At 37.3% G+C, this 22,024-nt stretch overlaps 1 protein-coding gene across 1 annotated transcript; it reads left to right on the forward strand.

The window, feature by feature from the left end:
- The first annotated feature begins 16,718 nt into the window (after nucleotides 1-16,718).
- On the forward strand, nucleotides 16,719-20,369 carry LOC149174073 (uncharacterized). Its single transcript, XM_089422526.1, has 2 exons — nucleotides 16,719-19,560; nucleotides 19,671-20,369. Exons 1-2 carry the CDS (start codon nucleotides 17,031-17,033, stop codon nucleotides 20,117-20,119), a joined length of 2,979 nt encoding a protein of 992 aa, XP_089278652.1. The 5' UTR covers nucleotides 16,719-17,030; the 3' UTR covers nucleotides 20,120-20,369.
- Nucleotides 20,370-22,024: the final 1,655 nt, after the last annotated feature.

The raw sequence follows: 22,024 nt of genomic DNA on the forward strand, positions 1-22,024 counted from the left end.
GACCTTTAGGCTCTCTTTCTCCACACATAATGGCTATGGATTCAGGCTCAAAAATTGGATCTGCTTGTACCTCTTCAATCTCAGTTGAAGGCAAAACTTGAGGAGTTTCAAGTGCAGCTAGAATTGGAAATTTGGGTGGTGGAGATTGTGGCCTTGTGGCTCTCCTTCTTCTGGGCATTACCTCAGGAGTTGAAACCAATAGATTCCCTTCTGCTTTTTGCAACTTTAACCTTGTAAGCATCACAATTTTGCAACCATTAAAACCTTAATAGCACAAACTCAAGCAATCAAGAAATTCAACCACTTCTCTCATACCAACTTCATCTATTTTTGTATGATTAGTTTTGTTGTGCTAATGACCATTACAGATTTATGAACATGTGCATGCTTATTGCTTCTTGTGTTGAGGTTTCATTAGCTGTTTGTGCATACAATCAGGTAAATTTCCTTAAGTTTAAAAAGACATTCATGAGAAAAATAGCTTCAGAAACAAATACTGAATAGAAAACATGTATAGTGCAACAAACCATCAAAGAGACACATTAACACAATGTTTTGATGAAGGAGTTCACCCCTCCTGGGCTACACCTCCTTGGTCCAGATTTCATGGCTTGGGCCTCTGTATTAGCTCAATGTGGAAAAAATGATATTTATAAAGCTTTATGGCTCCCGATACCTACACCAATGTGTTCAAAATGTACAAATTAGCCAAGAACACCTCTTTATGAGCTCAATTTGGGTGAAAATTGACTTCTCTAGAGCTCAATCAATATTTTCCTACATTTTCTCCTCTAAATATGGAACATCTCCAGTTAGTCCCTCCAAATTTGGTGGTAGGCCCAAATTTAGGAGAACCACCAAAATTACCGCTAGTTTAACTGTAGTTAATTAATATATAAACCGTGCTTAATTAATACAAAAACCAGATTAGCGCTAAGCACAAACTGCGACCTTCGACGGAAATGGTGGAATGTTCACATGGAACGGTTAATGTTGTGGTTTTGGAGGAGTTGGTTACCTTGATCGTCAAGGTTATGGCCTTGTTCACATGTGGAACCATTAACCATTACATTAATCATTGGCCAGATCTATCGGACGTCTAATCATTAGGCGTTATGGTTTGTGTTCACATGCGGAACCATTGGAGTAGTGGTTTGGAAAACCGTCATGGTAAACATTAATTGTTGTGGTTTGTGGAGTTGTGTTCACATGGGGGGAGGGTTGCCCTGCAAGCCGGCCCTCCCCTAACCATCAACCTTAAAACCAGTACAACATAAATATATGCAGTGAATACATTGGTTAAGAACCATTGGGTAGAGCAGACGGTTAAGGCGTAGTGTTTGCGGGCGGTAGGTCGTGGGTTTGCCCCAACATCCACCAATAAATTTTTCTCCAATGTAGACCACCAAAACGACCCTTGGGAGGTGCCATGTGGCGGCCTCCGGGCTTGCCATGTGGCATTCTTCCATTGGTCTAAAATCAAACCAATAAGAATGCACCAAATCACCACTATACAACCCAACCATATGGTGACACTTGTCTGATCCTGATTCACTATTGAATAATCATTGACCATGCCTAGTCACCTGCCACATCAGTAGTACGGACTAGTGACTGTGGAGTGACTGGGCATTTTCTTTTTTTGAAAATTTCACTTATTTTGTAAAGCGATCAAAACACAAAACTTTCTCATACGAAGTCAGTTTTCGACGAAACGAGTTGCATTAGGATCATTTTTCTGAGACGGACGCGGTTGTTTAGGTTTCAAGACAATATGAGAACTTTTATTTTTGAGCTAAATACTAAGCACCTAGTTAGTTTGGCTCCCTGGCATGCCCTAGAGGGGTCATTATGGCTCTGACCACCAGGCTCTTCATAATCTAGTAAAGGTGCACCATGTGCTTGTACTGTGTGAGATGGCCATGGGTGTTGCCTGGGTCTGGGACAAGATCATTCCATTCCTCCACCCTGACTTCCATGATTTCCAGATGGTTAAGATCAGTTTCCTAGGTTTTAATCAAATGTTTGACATCCACAGATGTGCTCGAATCACAGGCCTACATCACCTCTTGAAGTCTCTGAGCATTGGTGCACCGACCACTCCTTCTCGACATTCTGAGTAAGGGCGATGCATTCTCCCTTGTCTTCCTATTCCTGTTGCCATTTCCATGGCCTCCATCCCCCATCATTTTTTTCCCCTAAACCATCTTATATCAAACACTATGACGTTGAGCACAACTATGCTAATCGATAAGCCACACCACCATCCCGAGCCAAGAAATATTCACACAATCATATAAGACACTAATATTACATAGACCTGATATATAATCAAAGAAAGCATCAAAAGAAACTTAGGTTCCAAGTTATGCCACCAAAACAGAGTCCAATTCATCTCATTTCGGTCGCTCCATCATATATCATCTCGGTGAAACACCTAATAAACCAAAAGGCCATAGAAACATCCTCTACCCATGCAACAACAACCTTGAATGTTATAACCATTGAGGAGTTCCTCATCATACTAAGGCCTCAACCAAGCCATGCCAGAAGACACATATAACCATAATAGACCCTTGCCCAACCAAATTTGTAGTGAAACTCACCACCTCAAAATCCTATTACCTATTTAAGCCCGCATGGAACCTGACCTACCTCAACACCTCCTAACAGAGAGAAACATGCCCATGAGGGAGAGAATAATGTCGAGCATAATGGAGACAAGGAGAAAAACAACCTACTTGATATATATAACTTCATGCCCTGACACCCCATACAGACGACTTCCATACCGAACTAGACCAGGTCATCCGATAACCCTAACATTTTCGCGACTATGACACACATTTTGCAGACCTTGAGGGGAGGTAAGAGAAAAAACATACCCAATATCACTTTCCATTCTTTCTGGTTGTAGTGACAATTCTAGCAAGAAACACCTCCACCACGAACTAACTAGTGCAGAACACCAACACCACAAAACAATCCAATAGAATCTTCTTGATGGAGAAATGCCGAGAAATTGATGTGTTGTCCACCAAAAAAACTAGGCAAGGTACCGCTTCCCTCGTGGGACCTTTCTGATCACACACTGCATGTCCTTCGTCTTAAATCCACACTATTCTTGCATGCATGTACTGACAATTAGCTACCTCCCGGCCTTATCTCCTAATGTTACTCCCATCGCCCAGATCCCAAAGCGGATTTCCTTGCCTTCTCTCACCTCGATCAGGGGGGCTCGGTTTCCCTCTACCTCCAGATTCTGGGTTTGATGATGGTCATGATCCAGAATTATTTGAAGAGACTCCAAGTCCTCTGAATGCTGAATATTCCTCCATTGGGAGTCATTAGATTCTCCCTTATGTTGGCATCCCTAACTGGCCAAAAATTATGTTGCCTTCTTTCCCGATATGAGGACATGAGATGGAATGATGTAATCAAAGTAGGTCAATATTTCACTGATCTCTTGGACAAGACGGGTCATCCTCCAACTTTTACTCATCTTATCCCATCAGGTTCCATGGTTGAGATGCTTTATAACTTCAACTACCATTTTGGAGTCCCCCTCAATTTCCAATTTTTTAATTCCATCTCTTCAGGCTATGAGAAGACCATGCTTGATTGCGTTAAGTTTAGGTTCATTATTCATGGCATATCTGAAACCTTCTACATAAAGATGGAGATCCTGTCTCTATGAGTCTCTAAACAACCCACTGAATGTTGCTTCCCCTGGGTTCCCTTTAGATGCACCATCAAAATTCAACTTGAGGAAGCTCTCATGAGGGGGACAAAATATAGATGGCATAGTACAAGGTGAGGCTAGGGGTTTCATGACTCCAAAGCCAACATTTGAGGGGATAAGTTCAAAGTAGATAGAATCTGGGCTTCGCGCGGCGCTATCTCCCAATCATCAGGGCACCACCTCTCAGCCAGAATAATTTCCCTTATATTTTGGATGATTCTTTTCCATATCTCCTCCTGAGGGATTCTTTTATCTTTAACCACTCATCTATTTCTCTCCTTCCAAATCGCCCACAAAAGAAAACCGAGGGCTAGATTCCACACCCTATTTAGAACTAGGCAAGAGAACATACCTTGCCTCCATACTTGAATGGACATTTTCATGCTGGTTGTGTCTCAGTTGAGACATCCAAAAAGTTTCCCTATGTTTCTCCACATATGATCCATTAGTGGACATGAGTTAAGGAGGTGTTCCATGTCTTCTGCATTCACATCACACATATAGCATTTTGTAGGGCCTTAAACACCCCTTTTTTTAATTTGATCCCAAGTTAAGATACGTTTTCAACACACCAGCCACAAGAAATATGCAACTTCAGCGAAAACTTACCCATCCATATTTTCTTCCAGATCGGGTTCTCCTGTTCTTGATGTTCCTCTCTAGCTAACTTATAGGCTTCCTTGATTGAGAACATCCCCTGAGGTGTATACCCCCATCTTAAAATATCTGGTCCGTCCATGGTAGATATCTTTCACAAGGCTAGCTCATTTTTGAACATCTCCCATTGTATTGATTCAAGGGTGTCCAACGAGTCTTGTATATCCTTCCATTGACGCCATGATGTGTGTTGGTTTGTCTTCCAAAATTGCACAAAGGTAATGTAGTTCTGGGTGTTGGTAAACATGAAAATATCTGATAGATCATGTCGGCTAAATAGTTTAGGACGTTGCTTCCAAGAATCTTGCCAAAAGAGTTCCCTTCTTCCATCCCTGATTCCCCAAAAGGTGTGGACCGAATAAGGTATTTATTCATCACTGCAAGCTTCCAAATTGATGAACCTTTTGAGATGTTTTGAATCCTTAAGATGTATACTGCAAAAGGTGGAATTTGATATTTTCTTGTCCATATAGTCTTCGAGAGATCAGATCCCTCTTGAATCCATCTCCACCACAGTTTCACCCCAATTATTTGATTGAGGATGAAGGGTCTCTGATCACTAGACCTCTTGAGAGATTTGGTTTGGTGATGATATCCTAGGCCACCAGGTCCCATTTTTTTCTTCCAGAGTGCCTCGCCACAAAAACATTTTGAAACTTTCCACCATGTTAGAACATGAGGTTTTTGGGGCCGCAAGGCCTGACAATTGGTAAATCGACATCGATTGGAGAACAACCTTAAGAATGATAGTGCGTCCTGCTACGTTTAGTGCTTGGAAGGACCATTAATGTAATATTTCTTAGATACAATCTAGAAGGTCTTTCTAATAGGAGGTTCAGAGTAAGTTAAGGACAAGAGGCATCCCGAGGTATTTCGAGGGAAAATAACCAATGGAGAACCCTAAGATTCTAGCTAGAAAGGATTGGGTAGGGGAAGGGGTATTAAAGAAGAAAATGTTAGATTTATCGCTATTGATCACGGTTCTAGAGGCTTGCATGAAGTCCTCAAGAATACCTTTAAGGCCTTGGCTTCATGAAGGGAGACTTGGAAGAACAACATGATGTCATCAAAAAATTGTTGGTGAGTGAGTGGAAGATCATTTCCCCACAAATGAATCCATTTAATAGTTCGTGTTTGAATAGATGTCTTTATGTAACACCCTAACCCCTTCGCTACTAGGATGAACAAGAACAGGGAGAGAGGATCTCCCTAGAGAATCCTGTGGGAGGGATTAAAGGACCTCAAAGGGGATCCATTAAGGAGAATAGATATCACTAGCGAGGAGATCATAGATGAGATCCAATCAATCCATCTAGAGTCGAAGCCAAAATACTTCAAAATTCCAAGGAGAAAGGGCCAACTGAGACGAGCATAGGATTTAGACAGATCCAGTTTTATCATCATTCCTTTCATTTTCATATTCTTAAGGGAGTGAATAGCTTCCTGAGTGGTTATTATTCCATCAAGGATTTGATGCCCTTGAAAAAAATTAGTTTTCTCCTGAGAGATCAAGTTTGGAACAGGGCTTTAAATCTCTTGACCATCACAATAGAAATAATTTTATAGATGACATTACATAGGGAAATAGGACTGAAGCCTTGGGGGTCTTCAGAAAGTGCCATTTTTGGAATTAAATCAATAAAGGACAAGTTGAGGGATTGATTTACCTTTTGGGATCTCTAGGACTCCTCTATGACTTCGAGAATGTCCTGCCCCATGAAGTTACAATTCCCCTAAAATCATTTTTCCATGAATCCATCTGGGCCAAGTGCTTTGTTCCTAGCTAGATCATTGAAAACGTCTTCCACTTCCTCTAGAGTAACCTTGTGCATCAATGACATGTTTTGTTCTCTGCTCACCAAACGTGGGATATGCTTGGTGATTCTCTGAATAACCTCTTTTCTATCTTGGTATGGCTCTGAGAGAAGGTTCTAAAAATGATTTACCAAGAGGGTTTCCATCTCTTCATGATTGATCAGTCTGTTGCTAGTGGGATCCTTTAGAGAGAAGATCTGGTTGTGCTGGCGATGTTGAATCATGGCCTTATGAAAGAACCTAGTATTATTTCCCCCTTCTTGTAGCCACTGGACCAAGGATTTTTGTTTCCAGAGGATTTCCTCTTGTTTCCTCCTTTCATCAAGCTGTGTGAGAACCCTTCCTTCTTCGATTTCCAAAGTGTCATATCAACCTTCCATGATCATTCTTTGTTGGATGGATTGCATTTTCTTTTGAAGATTAAGTTGCTCTTTAATAATGTGACCAAACTCCAACTTATTCCATTTTTTTATTTGCTTCTTAAGCTCTTTTAACTGAAGCTGAAATGTATGCATGTAGTTCCTACCATGGTCTTCCTTGTTCTTCCTCCAATTTCTACTTTACCCAGAAAATCTGAGTTGCAGAGCCAAAAATATTCAAAACGGAATGGCTGGTTTCTTGGCGCTAGCTTCAGATCCATTTCCAAATGGATTGGATACTGGTTCATTCCCATGCAGGGTAGGATAGCCACTTCAAAGAAGATATATCTAGATATGAGTCCCTCTGACACAAGAAAACAATCAAAGCGGCTTGTAACTTGGTTCTGGCCCCCTCTTCTATTGTTCCACATATATATTTCGTTATGAGTGGGAATGTCAACTAATTTTAGATTCATGATAAGATAACGAAATGTCTCCATCTCTGGATCTTTTCTCCTCTTGCCTCCTTTTTACTCTTCCAGCGATGTAATGATATTGAAGTTGCCCCCCCAAAATCCATAGCTCTTCATGAAAATGCTGCTTAAGTCGTCCGATCATCTGGAGGAAGGCAAACTTCTCTCCTAGAATGTTAGGGCCATAGACAGTAGAGATGATAGCCTAGTCTATCATTCCTATATGCTGGAATCTCCCTGATATGATGTGGGGCATACTCATCCATTGATCAAATATTATCTCTGATGGGTTCCAAAGAATCGCAACCCCACTTGCACTACCTCACGCATCTAGGGCCATCACTTCATACATCGGCTTTATCTTACTAGTTATTGTTTGTGAGGTTTTATCACTCCTAAAGTAACTAAAGCAAAATAATTAATTATCAAACAAGGTAGGTATTTTTATTTCAAATATGTCTTCACTATTTTTGTAGAGACATGTTACAACTAGGTGAAACAGAAAAGATGTTATTGAACACACTTGTAGAAATTAAAGCAATCTTTCAGAATGGAAATACATGCTTGCAGGAATTAAAAGGCACACTGCAGGAATGAAAAACACTCGAAAAGGGAAGAATCCAAAATTCATAAGAACTTCATAATAAAGACAGGTGTGACATACACTATCAGCTAAAGATGTAACAATAATTGAATAGCATAGAATTGAGTAACCTGTGTAACAACAGACAATAAATCTGAAAGAACAAATCCACAGTGATAGGAAATCCACACTAACATATTAAAAATAAATAAAAAATCTTATCTACACTGCGATCCCTACTAAGGAGGGGGGCCCTTCCTCCCTAGCAAGGTGCAAGAGTAAAATGAAAACTACTTAAGAATTCAACACAAAATTTCTAGTAACATCACCAAATATATGCTTGTATTAAAATAGTTGAAAAGTACAAGATCCGAATGTCAGTATTATCTCTGTTTTCCATCGTTGTTCCCTTCTCATGAGACTAAGCTCTTTTATAAAGTATTTACAAAGCCCCAAAATTAGGGAAACGAATCATTCATGAGAATCTTGTGATTCTCATGTTGATTAAGCTAACAGAAATAATAAAAAATATAGAAATTATTACAAATTTCTTTTAATAAATATTTGTTATGGTTACACCAATCTTGTTTAGACACAATTGTAACATCTCAGATATTCTTAATTTTCCGCATGGAATTAATTCATGCAGCCCTTGACAATTGTATTTGAAAATGGCGGCTACAGTCTTGACAATTCGTAGTGTAACAAGAAGTTTGTGGTGTAACAACAGAAATGTCAAACCCAGGGTGTAACAACAAGTAACAAAAACTAACACCATGTAATGACAAGTAACATCAACAACTATTCACCCATGGCTATCAGTAGTTATGGAAACACCTGAAAGAAAAACATTCAAAATAACTCTTGCAAAGCTACCCTAGTTAGTCATCCCAAAGAAAGCATTGTTTCGTTCAATACTTAGCAGAAAATAGCATAATAATACGTCAAAGAAAAAAATTGCTTCTTAATCAAAGGGAGTGGCATTATTATGGGGAAATTGTAGGTTCAATGAGGGAAAATAGCTAAAAAAGGGGAAAAGGATGCCTGAAATATCCTCAAATATTGCATCCAACATCTCCCCCCAACTGAAGCCACTGCATGTCCTCATGCAAATTCTTCAAAATGTTTAGGGTCCTCATCTATTATGACACTGGCATGTTGCTCATGTAGTTCTATAAAACCATAGGAACCAATGTTGCCTTCACCTTCTTCTCTATATCCCTGGGTAGACATGAGTCGATGTGTCCATGAACACTCCTCATGCTTACTGAGGTGGAAGTAAGGCTGGCATTTTTAAACCGGGATCCAAATCAAAGAAAACTTGAATTTGAGCCCTATCGAGAAAGCTCCCATCATTTTTACAATTTGTGCATATTCAGGGACTCAAGTAACAACTATAACGAAATTGGGGTACCCAAAGGGAACCCCTACTTTTAGTGCTTCACTGCAAGCTTCCCATCATTTCAGACTTCCAACTAATGATTTACTTTTCAATTGTTCATAAATATTAAGGAAAAACCAAACAATCCTTCTCCTATAGAGGGACAATTGTTTTGCCATGTCAGGTTTACTGAGAAAATTTCTAAATTCACGTCTCATAGCAGCAACCATACGAGGTTCTGGTCTTATCTTCAGGGTTACCTTTTCTTCATTCATAATAGATGATTTTATGGTGAGGTGCCAATCGATTTTATTTCTCATGAAAGATATAAAAGCCCATAGCTGCAAATATCCAACATAGGGGGAAATGTTTGTAGCCATCGACAAATTATAATGCTCCACAAATATATCATGCAGGAAGAGTTCGTATAACAAAATTTGCTCATCAAAATTGCATGAAAGAAATACATCCAAAAAAGTTTTAGTGGTAATGCTCATGTAGGGTCTGTTCTCATGGATGGCTCTCAACTGGAAAAGATAAAATTTCTCCCACAAGAATATCGGGTAGGACGGAGATGGCGTCCTACAACCTAAAAGGTTTAGGGTTAACTCATACATTTTACCTATCTCTTCAGACAACTCCTTGACCTATTGTTGTAGTTGTTGTCTCTATTCTTCCTTTTCCATCTCAACTTTCCTCCTTTCCCACTTTATCATCTCTTCTATCACCAATTCTTCGGCCCACTGATCCTTAAGGGTATGCATAACCTTCTGATGTTATTCCAAATAAATCACTCCTTTTTTAAGGGAAAGTTCCATTTGCTTCCAATTCTCCAATTTCGCTATTAATAGAAGTTTTTCTGAATGCCACCTTGCTTCAAGGTCCTATTTTGTTTCATGTGCAACAACAGTAGAGGGTGTAACAACATCTCATGTTTTTAGTTGCTCTGCCTCAGCTGTTGGTTCTTGTGTATCAAAAACTGTTAGAAAATTATATATTACGGAGCAATGGAACACATAAAATATTGCAGAAATATAAACACAGAAAACGCATAAAACAAGAGAGACACAAATATACGTGGTTCTGATTATCAAATTCTTGAAATGATTTTTCATGTCCGAATCTATCCAAGCGATCAATTTTTCACTCAATAACATTTTCATCTTTGGGATATTCAAGAAAGATTACATCTCTAGATACAACAAACCTTTTATTAACTTCATCACAAAGATTTTATGCTTTGGAGGTATTTGAATACCCCAAGAAGATACACTTACGACTCCTTGAACCAAGTTTGTTTCTATGTATGTTTGGTATCAAGGCATAATAGGTGGAACCAAAGGCCTTGAGATGCTTTACTGAAGGAATGTGGCCATAGTACATTTCATAAGGAGTCTTGTTTCTAGTAGCATTAAATGGACATCTATTCTTTAATTCTCAGGTCATGGTGTGTTTAGGCCACAACGGATAGTGAAAATATAATACAACAGTTATTAAAAAAATACCATAGGGACAGTATGACAAAGATCGCAGAGAGCGGTAGAGAATAGAGGGACAAAATATGGCAGAAAACTGATCCCATGAGTTACACAAAAGATAATTTTAGGAGTTGGCTCTGATACCATGTTAGGCAAGGAGGTAACTCCTCAAATGAATTATGTGTATTCATTAAGATCACTCATGGTTATATATATGAGGGAGTGACTCTTGGGCTTCACCTCCCGATGACTCTTCATTTTCCATTATTTACTATTTACATTATTTACAAGTGTTCACACAATCCCAATGATTAGGTGTCAACAAGTTCAATATTAATCTATGGATTATAATATTAATCTTAGGGCTTAATATTAATCCTTTTAGTTTAAAACCCCTTTGGTTTATATTATTAATCCCTTAGGTTTATTAATATTAGGGTTTATATTCCTAGGATTTAATATTAATCCTAAGTTTTAATGTTATTCCCTTGTATTTAAAATTCTTTGGGTTTTTAATATTAATCCCTTAGTGTTTTAATATTAATGCCTTGTGTTTATAATATCAATCCATTGGGTTTATTTATCTAAGGGTTCATATTCCTAGGGTAGAATATTATGATAGGGTTTATATATTAAACCTAAGGTTTAATATAAATCCCTTAGGTTTATAATCCATTGGGTTTATAATATAAATTCTTAGGGTTTACAATATTAATCATATGGTTTATATTCCTAGGGTTTAATATCAAGCCTAGGGTTTACAATATTACTCCCTTGGGTTTAAAATTATTCCCTTAGGTTTATAATATTAATCCCTTGGGTTTAAAAATTATTCCCCTGGGTTTAAAAATTATTCCTCTTAGTTTATAATCCATTGAAATTATAATATGAATCCCTTATGTTTATAAATTCCTAGGGTTTACATTCTTAGGGTTTAATATTAAGCTTAGGGTTTACAATATTAATCCCTTGGGTTTATTAGTTTTAGAGTTTATATTCCTAGGTTTTAATATTATCCCCTTGGATTTGAAATCCCATGGGCTTAAAATTATTCCCTTAGGTTTATAATATTAATCCCTTGCGTTTAAAATTATTCCCCTCAGATTATAATCAATTGAGTTTATAATATTAATCCCTTATGTTTATAAATTCGTTAGATTTATAATATGAATCTCTTGGGTTTATAATATTAATCCTAATGTTTATAATATTAATCTTATGGTTTACAGTCCTAGGATTTAATATTAATCGTAGGCTCTAATGTAATTCCATTGGATTTATAATCCCCTAGGTTTTTAGTATTAATCCAATGGATTTATTAATCTCTTAGGTTTATAATATTGATCCTAGTGTCTCCAATATTAATCATAGGGTTTATATTCTAAGGGTTTAATATTAAGCCTATGGTTTATAATATTAATCCCTTTAGTTTTTAGCCCCTTGGGTTTATAATATTAATCCCTTCAGTTTATTGATCCTAGTGTTTATGTTCCTTGGATTTAATATTAAACCTAAAGTTTAATGTTATGTCAACCATGGTCCAACATCGCATTCTGACAAATATTGTCAATACTAAAACCAACCTTGGTCAATCATGGCCAACCATGGTCCAATGTCACATTGTAACAATGATTCTTTCAATATGAAAATCAATCATGATCAACCATGGTCCAACATTGCATTGTGACAAATATTGTGTCAATATGAAAATCAATCATGGTCAACCATGCTTGTTTTAGGGTTTATAATATTTACCTTAAGGTTTATATACCTTGGGTTTATAATATCAATCCCTAAGGTTTATTAATATGAAGGTTCATATTCTTATGGTATAATATTATGATAGGGTTTATATATTAATCCTAAAGTTTAATATAAATCCCTTGGGTTTATAATTTGTAATATTAATCTCTTGGATTTAAACTTCTAATATTAGGGTTTATAATACTAATCCCTTGTGTTTATAATATTAATATGTTGATTTTGTTAATCCCTTCAGTTTATAATGCTAATAATTAATTGAGTTCATTAATCCCTTGGGTTTTTAGTCCCTAGGGTTTATAATATTAATCCCTTGGGTTTCTAATATTAACAATTAGTTGGGGTTATTAATCCCTTGGGTTTATAATATTAATCCCTTGGGTTTATTGATCGCTTGTGTTCATAATCCCCAAAGTTTATAATGTCAATCCTTGTGTTTATTATTCCCTTAGGCTTTTAATATTAATCCATTGGGTTTTAAATATGTTTGGTTTTTAATATGAATAATCCCTTTGTTTTATAATATTCATCTTTGGGTTTATAGTATCAATCTATTTGGTTTATAATATTTATCCCTTTTACGAACAATAATTATAGTAATTATTGATAATAAATATTTAATAATTAATAATTAACAATTATTAATAATTAATAATTAATAATATTAATTTTAGGATTATTCATTTTTAATATCAATATTTATATTATTTTTTATTTTTTATTTTTAATTATAAATATTTATATTTATATTTAGGTGATTAATACCAATGTCATATTATTGCATTTATAAAATTAATACCTTCGGTTTATAATAGTAGGGTTTATAATACTAATCTTGGATCTGACACTAGGGTTTATAATCTTGGGTCTATAATATTAATTCCTTGAGTTTATTTCCGCTTGGGTTTATAATATTAATCCTTTGAGTTTATAATATTGGGGTTTTTAATATTGGATTTATAATATCGCATCTAGTGTAAGGGTTTCAAATGTTGGATTTTTAATACTAGGGTTTACAATATTGAATTTTATAATTTTAGGTTTTATAATATTAATATTAATATTAATCCTTTAGGTTTATTAATCTATTGGATTTACTAATCCTAAAGGCTTATAATATTTATCCCTTGGGTTTATAATATTAACCCATTGGGTCTATTATTCCCAAGGGTTTATTTTTTATTAATCTTAAGGTTTAATATTCTCTTAAGGCTTATAATCATAGGGTTTATATATTAGTCCCTTGGATTTCAAATATTAATCCCTTAGGTTTATAATCTTAAGGTTTATAATTGTAGGGTTTATAATATTAATCCTAGGGTTTTTAATCTCTTGGATTTATAATATTAATGCTAAAGTTTATAATGATTTGTGCTTACAATATAAATCTTAGGGTTTAATATTGTTCCCTTGGGTTTGTTAGAAATATTTAGGAAAATTAATTTTCACAGAGGGGTAGAGAGTTATGATTTTTCTAAAGCTACTTTCGCACACTGCGGAGCTAATTTCGTGCAGCTACCTTCGCGCACCGTGGAGCTATTTCACAGACTTGGATTTCGCAGACCTGGAGTTCGTGGAGCTATTACAAAGACTCAAAGATAAACAAGATAAGGTTGGAGCAACACAATAAAAACTTAGTATTGAATTCTAAAACATGAAAATACATTCATATGAGGTTGTGTCTCATTCACCAAGTAAAAACAAAAATCTCATGCGAAATAACAGACAGTAAAACACAGTAACTGTTGTTTTCATGTGCCACCCAAAATTTGCTGCACCATTTTCTCCTCAAAGACTTGCACTCTTTTTTTTCAACTCTCTTACTCTTTAAACTATCAAAATGAATTTTTACATTCATATTTAACTCAACATACAATTTTACATTTAATTCATGACAGAGCGAAAATAATTAATATGATGTTGTTGTTGAGTGTGATTAGAATCACATAGGTGTTTCTGGAGTGTGGGAAATAGTCTCTGAATGAATGCTTGCCCATATCTATTTACCAAAGTATATTGACTACTTTAAATTCCTTGTTGAGTTTCAGAATGGTTCACGTCTGGCTTCAATCGTTCCATCTTCAAACAGAAATGCAACCTGCAAAAATACGTCTGACAAGTATGGCTGCTGTCAGGCTGTTTATTGCGGTGGTTGGGATTATTATTTCCAACACTTCGCCTTAATCACAATTGTGCCATTGACAATTCCCAAACAGTTTCTAAGATAAACAAAACTTTCACATGCCAATGGCTTTGTGAAGATGTCAGCAAATTGTTCCTGTGACCTGCAGTGTTGCAACACAATTTCATCATTGTTAATCAACTCTCTAATAAAATGATATTTAGCATCAATATGCTTGGTCCTCTTGTGGAAGACAAAATTCTTTGACAATGTAATTGTTGAGGTGTTGTCGCAGAAAATAGTTGTCGCTCCCTCTTGGTCATGACGAAGATCCCTCAACATCCTTCTCATCCAAACTGCCTGACATGCTGCTGTTATTGCTGCGACATATTCAGCTTCTGTTGTTGACAGTGACACTATTGGCTACTTCTTGGAGGCCCATGAAATGGCTCCAGAACCCAAATGAAAAACATATCCTAACATGCTCTTTCTGTCATCGACATTGCCTGCCCAATCACTGTCAGTGTAACCAACCAGCCTGAAATCACTTGTTGTTGTGTACAAAACGCCATACTATTTTGTCCCATTGACATACCTCAGAATCCTTTTCGCTGCTTGCCAATGTGTCTCCTTGGGTGTCTCCATGAACCTTGACACCAAACTTACTGCATACATTATATCTGGTCTAGTGGCGGTCAAATACATCAAGCAACCTATCATGCTTTTGTATAATGTCGGATTGACATTGCTGCTGGAATCTTCTCTGCTCAATTTCAACCCTATGACAGTTGGAGTTGGTGCGGAATTGTTGTCATACATTTTAAACCTCTCCAAAATGTCTACCACATACTTCACTTGAGAGATAAAAATGCCATTTTCCATTTACTTCACTTCTATGCCCAAAAAATATCTTAACAGCCCCAAGTCAGTCATTTCAAATTCACTCTTCATGACTTGTTTGAAATCAATGATGAAGAAATCATCACTGCCTATAAAAATCAAATCATCTACATATAAGACGATAATGAGAATCTTACCTTCGCTCTCTTTGATGTAGATAGTAGGCTCACTGTCACATTTGTCGAAACCATTGTCCAACAAGTAGGCATCTATCCTGCTATACCATGCACGCGGTGCTTGCTTCAATCCATAAAGAGCTTTCCTCAACCGATACACTTTGTCTTCTTGGCCTTCAACCTCACAACCAAGTGGTTGCGCGACATACACTTCCTCTTTCAGCACTCCATTCAAGAATGCTAATTTTACGTCCATCTGATACATTGTCCATTTATGTTGCGCGGCAATCGCCAAAACTGTGCGCATTGTCTCCATACCCGCGACTGGCGCGAACATCTCCGCGTAATCTCTTCCATGCTGCTGCTTGTATCCTTTGACAACTAGTCTTTCGTTGTGCCTTTCAATCTTTCCCTCAATGTTGCTTTTGGTCTTATAGACCCACTTTACTCCAATGACATGTTTTCCTTTCGAAAGGCTCACTAACTCCCATGTGTCATTCCTTTCTATTGCTTCTATTTCTTCCTCCATTGCCGCAACCCATTTTTCTTCTTTGACTGCATATTCAAAGTGGATTGGATCATCTACATGACAAAATAATGCAAATAAGGAATTCAGACCTGCGCTAATATCAACTTCATCATGCTCATAAATTTCATTTAAATTTTTGAATTTTGGTCTTCTTGTGCTTGTTGAAGATGGGCTTGACATGTCACTTGGTGTCACGCTTCACAGTGTTCTTGGAGAAGCACTTGCTTGGCTGCATAAAACTGTATTATTATTTGTTGATGGCGTTGCTTACTGCCTGCTTTGCTGTGCTTGAATAGGAGTAGAGGGAGTCACTGTTGAGGAATTACTTGCTGCTATTAATTCCTCTTTGTCCTCATGTGGTATACATGCTTTGACATTGACTATCTTTTCTAAACTTCCATCCCATGCTTCCTCTTCTACGAACTACACATCTCTGTTGATTATGACTTTCTTGGTTAATGGATTGTAGAGTTTGTATGCCTTGGACTCATCACTATATCCAACAAATATGCATTTCTCCCCCTTGTTGTCCAACTTCTTTCTCAACTCATCTGGGACATGTGCATAAGCCACACATCCAAAAATTCTAATGTGAGTGACACTATGCTTTCTTCCACTCCATGCTTCTTCAGGAACTATGTTCTGGACACTTCTGGTTGGACATCTATTCAAGATATACGCTACACAAGCGACAGATTTAGCCCAATAATCATTTGTAAATTCAAAGTTACAAATGTATCTATGCGTCTATATAAACAATCACAATTTGGTTTTCTGAAGCATTGTGATTGTTTGTGTTTCACAGAAGGAAATGATGGATACCTGTTACGTCCCTTCTCTTTTCTGGTGCTGCCAGCTTTTCCTCTTTTATTCCATTCTCTTTTTCAATCCTCCTTTTGTCTTTTCCACACCCATCGCCCATTTCCCTCACCATCCTCCTCGACTCACCAATGCTTCCGATCAACACGCTCTGCTTGCATTCAAGTCTGCAATCACATATGATCCGTACCAGTCCTTAGCCACGTCGTGGATGCCAAATGTTTGATTCTGCCAGTGGACGGGCATCATATGCAGCAGGCGCAGGCAGAGAGTCGTTTCCCTCAATGTTTCGCACATGGGATTAGAAGGTACAATCTCTCCCCTTCTCGCCAATCTCTCCTTTCTTAGAGTACTCAGCCTTTGGAATAACAGTTTCCACGGTCAAATTCCCTATCAATTGGGAACCCTCTCTCGCTTAAAGATGCTTCGTCTGTCTCGAAATCAACTCCAGGGTTCCATTCCGCCCACTCTGGGTAGCTGCCACAGTTTACTGAACTTGACTCTCTCCTATAACAACCTCACGGGAAACATTCCCCCACAACTATGTGTTCTCCCCAGGTTAATAACCATGTACTTGACTGAAAACAATTTGATGGGAACAATCCCGGACTGCTTGGGAAACATATCCTCTTTGCAGTACTTAGAGTTGTCTAGAAACAACCTTCAGGGCAGTGTTCCTTCTGAATTGGGTATGCTAAGCCAGCTCATCGACCTTAGACTGGATCAGAACAGCTTTCACGGCAGTGTTCCTTACGAATTGGGTATGCTAAGCCAGCTCCGCCTTCTTTGGCTGGGTCAAAACCATCTGACGGGACGCATTCCCTCTTCGTTGTCTAACTGCACCAATCTTGAAGTATTGGATATAGGTGTTAACCGATTAGTTGGCCACATTCCGTCGGAATTGTGTAGCAAGAAGACCGCCCAGTTAAAGGAACTCTATTTGGGTACTAATCAGCTGAGTGGCAGCGTTCCTTCATCCCTCTTCAATTGTACCAAGTTACAATTGATTGACTTAGTAGGAAACCAGCTCAGCGGAATAGTGCCTATGGAGTTGGGTAAATTGACACATCTCCGGCTCCTTGGGTTGGGCGGCAATTACCTTATTAGCGGCAACACCACGACATGCCCCATTCTTACTGCTCTTAGTAACTGTTCCGATCTACAAAATGTAGACTTATCTGGGAATAACTTCACTGGGCAATTGCCGTTTTCTATAGGCCACCTCTCTACAAAACTCTACTTCTTAAACTTGGGTTTGAACGAATTAGCTGGAGAAATACCTCCTGCTATTGGAAATTTAACTAGCTTAATATTCCTTGGTTTATATGGTAATTCTTTTACCGGGTCAATCCCATCTTCAGTTGGTATGCTTCAGAAGTTGGAGAGGTTATATATGGATTCCAATAATTTACAAGGGAACATCCCAACGGAAATTGGGCAGCTAAAGGGTTTAGGTCTCTTATATATTTCTGGAAATAATTTGTCTGGAAAAATCCCTGATTCTATGGCTAACCTCCAACAATTAAGATATTTAGATCTTAATCATAACCAGTTATCAGGAAACATACCTGCAAGTTTAGGGAAATGTGTGAACTTACTACTGCTAGATCTATCATACAACAAGCTTAGTGGGCACATACCTGAAGAGCTTGCAGGCCTTGCAAATTTAGCCTTCTATTTCAACTTGTCAAACAATTTATTAAGTGGCCATGTACCTTTAGAACTAGGAAAGTTCAATAAGCTTCAAGCCATAGATATTTCTGCAAATCAAATAACTGGCTACATTCCAAGTATCATCGGAAGCTGCCAAGAAGTAGCATATCTGAATCTTTCTTACAATGCACTTGAAGGTCCAATTCCACTGTCAATCAGTGAACTTCTAAGTCTTCAAGACCTAGACCTCTCCTCCAACAATTTGTCGGGTGGAATACCTATATCACTAGCAAATCTCAAAATGCTCCAACACTTGAATTTTTCTTTTAACAATTTGTCAGGGGAAGTCCCTAAAGAAGGAGTTTTCAAAAAGATTGGCGCCACAGCATTTATGGGAAATCTTGGTCTATGTGGACGTTGGGTAAATCTACCACCGTGCCATGCTCATAAACATAAAAGTGTTTCTAATCTCAAAAGAGTTATCATACCTGTTGTTGTTGTAGCAATTGTTGTATTGTGTTTGTTTCTTGCAATCTTGTGGAGACGGAATTGCAGGAGAAATATTCAGAGAGAGATTGGTCCATCATTAAATGTGGGGCATCGAAGAATCTCCTATGCAGAGCTCGCCATTGCAACAAATGAATTTAGTGATGCAAACTTGTTAGGAATTGGTAGTTTTGGAAAAGTGTACAAAGGGATTTTGAATGATGGCACAATGGTTGCTGTCAAGCTTCTCAATCTACAAAATGAAGGGGCTCAAAAGAGTTTCGATAAAGAGTGCAAAGTTTTGGGTAGAGTTAGACACCGAAATTTGATTCGGGTCATAACTTGTTATTCAGATCTCCAAATCAAAGCTTTGATATTTCCATTACTGCCAAATGGAAGCTTAGAAAAGTGGTTATATCCCGATGATGGAGAACAAAGTTGTTTGAATTTGATTCAAAGGTTGAATATAGCAATAGATGTCGCCCAAGGCATGACATATCTCCATCACCATTGTTTTGTGCAAGTGATTCATTGTGATTTGAAACCCAACAATGTGTTGTTGGGTGAAGATATGACTGCATATTTAATAGACTTTGGCATTGCTACTGTATGTTTTGCAAATAATGAAGATGGGGATATCACTTCTACAAATGCACTCAAAGGATCTACAGGCTACATTCCTCCAGGTATTATTTAAACTACATACCATATTTTAATTAATCTTGTGATTTTTTTTTCTAAATCTTTATTAACCATTGTGAATTAAAAACCTTAAGATGATGATCTATGAATGCAGAATATGGAGTGGGTGGACAAGTCACAACAAATGGTGATGTTTATAGTTATGGAATAGTGCTATTGGAAATGCTCACTGGAAAGAAGCCCACCCACGACATGTTTGTAGAAGGAATGAACTTGCAAAAATGGGTGGGTAGCAGTTTTCCAAACCGACTAATGGATGTGGTGGACTTGGGTTTACTAAGGAGGACGGCTAGTTGTACCGAGGAAGATAATAATCTCAATTGTCTTAGTTCATTAATAAATGTGGGATTGCTTTGCACAAATGAATCTCCTGAAGGACGACCTACTATGATGGTCATTCTAGGCATGCTGCAAAACATCAGAGACACTTTTTTGAGCCCTGGTGCCATTCCCAAATTGCAATCAAATATAACACATTTATTGGGTAGTACAAGCACTACTCTCAACAACATTTGTGAAGGTCAAAGTTCTTCAACATCTTGATTGCTTGAAGAAATTAATGCTATGTAACAGATCTCAGATCTCATTTATGACATAGGAGGTATGGACTGTGAAGGAGATTTGGTTCTCCTTAATTGCCTGTGTGTGGTTTCAATGTTTTTCGCCACTATTATGGCAGGGACGAGGCCATGGACAGCCGTAGGGCACCAGGACTGGTGTTGTAACTGAATCTTGTAAGACTGGTGTTGTAACTGAATCTTGTAAGCCTGAAATTTCAAAACTTCTCTTAGACAAACTTGTATTAAAAAAAAAATTCACTTGCAAAAACCTGCTTGTCAGCTTAATATAAACCTGCACTTGCAAAAAGTTTTATTCCTTATCAAATGTGTAGTTTGTCCAACTGTAGGTTGTCAATATTTCTGGTCATTTCAAATTGGGTCGGTATACTTCTATTGACGCTGTAGGTACAGTTGTAGAGACTGCTTTGTTGACTGAGATTTCAAACAAGGATCATAACATTATTGATGAACTTCATGTCATGGAAAATGAAGCATTTTAAAAAAAACGCAGATTTATTCAGACAGCGAGTTTTAAATGAACATTCTGAACAAATGGAGTAGGAATTTAAAAACCCGCGACATGGTTTTTTTTGCCGAGCGATCCCAATTGTCTTCATACCGGGCAGATTCGAAAAATTGCACACCATTTGAGGGATTTTGCTGGTTCTTCCAAGAGGCGATACAGAAGCCAAACGTAAAGTGATTTGGAAATGAAGCCAGAAAAAGATTTCGATGCTAAAAGGAAAACCTCATGGGAATAAGCATATTTTCGATCTCACCTTTATTTTCCACGGCAATGCATGCTACAGGTGACATATAAAAAAATTGCAGACTTTCTCCATTAAAATATGGGAGACCACCCATTTCATTTGCCAAGGCCGCGAATTGAACAGAGGCAGGGAATTTTATTTTTATATACTTCTAGTTCTCTGTCGAAAACCATCATGATCTGTTGGATTTCGAGACGTCTAATTGCAATAATTAAGTTGGACATATAGTGCATCATGATTATAATGTCAATTACTGTCAATAAGATTACATTCATATGCCAAATAATGTGATTAATTAAGTCATGGCATTAAACGTATTTAAAAATAAGGATTTGGATTCAAATACATGTAGATTAATGTTAATCAATTATGATTGTTAATGGACCGATTATAGTTGATTAAAATAAATAGCAATATTAAATTTGAGCTGAATAAGGAAATCAAAATCTGATTGATTGATTGATTGATTTCAATCAATCTGAAATTTCAGACTGACTTGTTTCAGCTAAATTTTAGGCTGCCCTAGGATTGGGGTTTTGCAGTGCTATAAAAGGGCTGAGTCTCCAAGGCTTGCAATCAACTCATAAATATTGTCTGCTCCATTGAAGACTGGAAGGATTGCAAGCTCTTGGAAGGATTCAAGAGCCAACAACTCAAGCAAAGACCAGGAGCATTTGAGCATGGAAAGTAAGTTCCGCTGTGCATTATTTTATTTTATTTTTAATTTCTTACAAAGGAGTAGATCTTGGTTAAGAGTTTAAGGTAATTAGGAAAACTCTCAAGTTAAATCTAACAATTGGTATCAGAGCTCCCTTATGTAAGAATCCGTGCTTAATTTTTGGGGATTGACTGACTTTGTTTCGTATGTGAAGTTGTGAACTCTCATAACAATTTTAATCCAAATTGTCACGCAGAAGAGGATCGAATATGCAGACATATAACTCCAGAAATTAGATGGTTTATGTTTCAGCTCTTATTTCTCCTTTCACTTATGGTTTTCGATTCCTTCTCTACCTTTGTTAATATAAATATATTAACTGTTTCATAAAACCATCTAATCTCACGCCAATTGAAATGTGTAGCATTACACATATCATGTCTGACTTCCCAGATCTGCT

Source organism: Pinus tabuliformis, chromosome 4_1, assembly GCF_031772625.1.
Source record: "Pinus tabuliformis cultivar Carrire ecotype Pingquan chromosome 4_1, CPIR1, whole genome shotgun sequence".
Lineage (NCBI taxonomy): Eukaryota > Viridiplantae > Streptophyta > Pinopsida > Pinales > Pinaceae > Pinus > Pinus tabuliformis.

Coding starts and splice junctions, on each gene's coding strand:
- LOC149174073 (XM_089422526.1), top strand. CDS start 17,031: ATGGGATTAGAAGGTACAATCTCTCCCCTTCTCGCCAATCTCTCCTTT. Junction 19,561..19,670: donor TACAGGCTACATTCCTCCAG/GTATTATTTAAA, acceptor CTATGAATGCAG/AATATGGAGTGGGTGGACAA.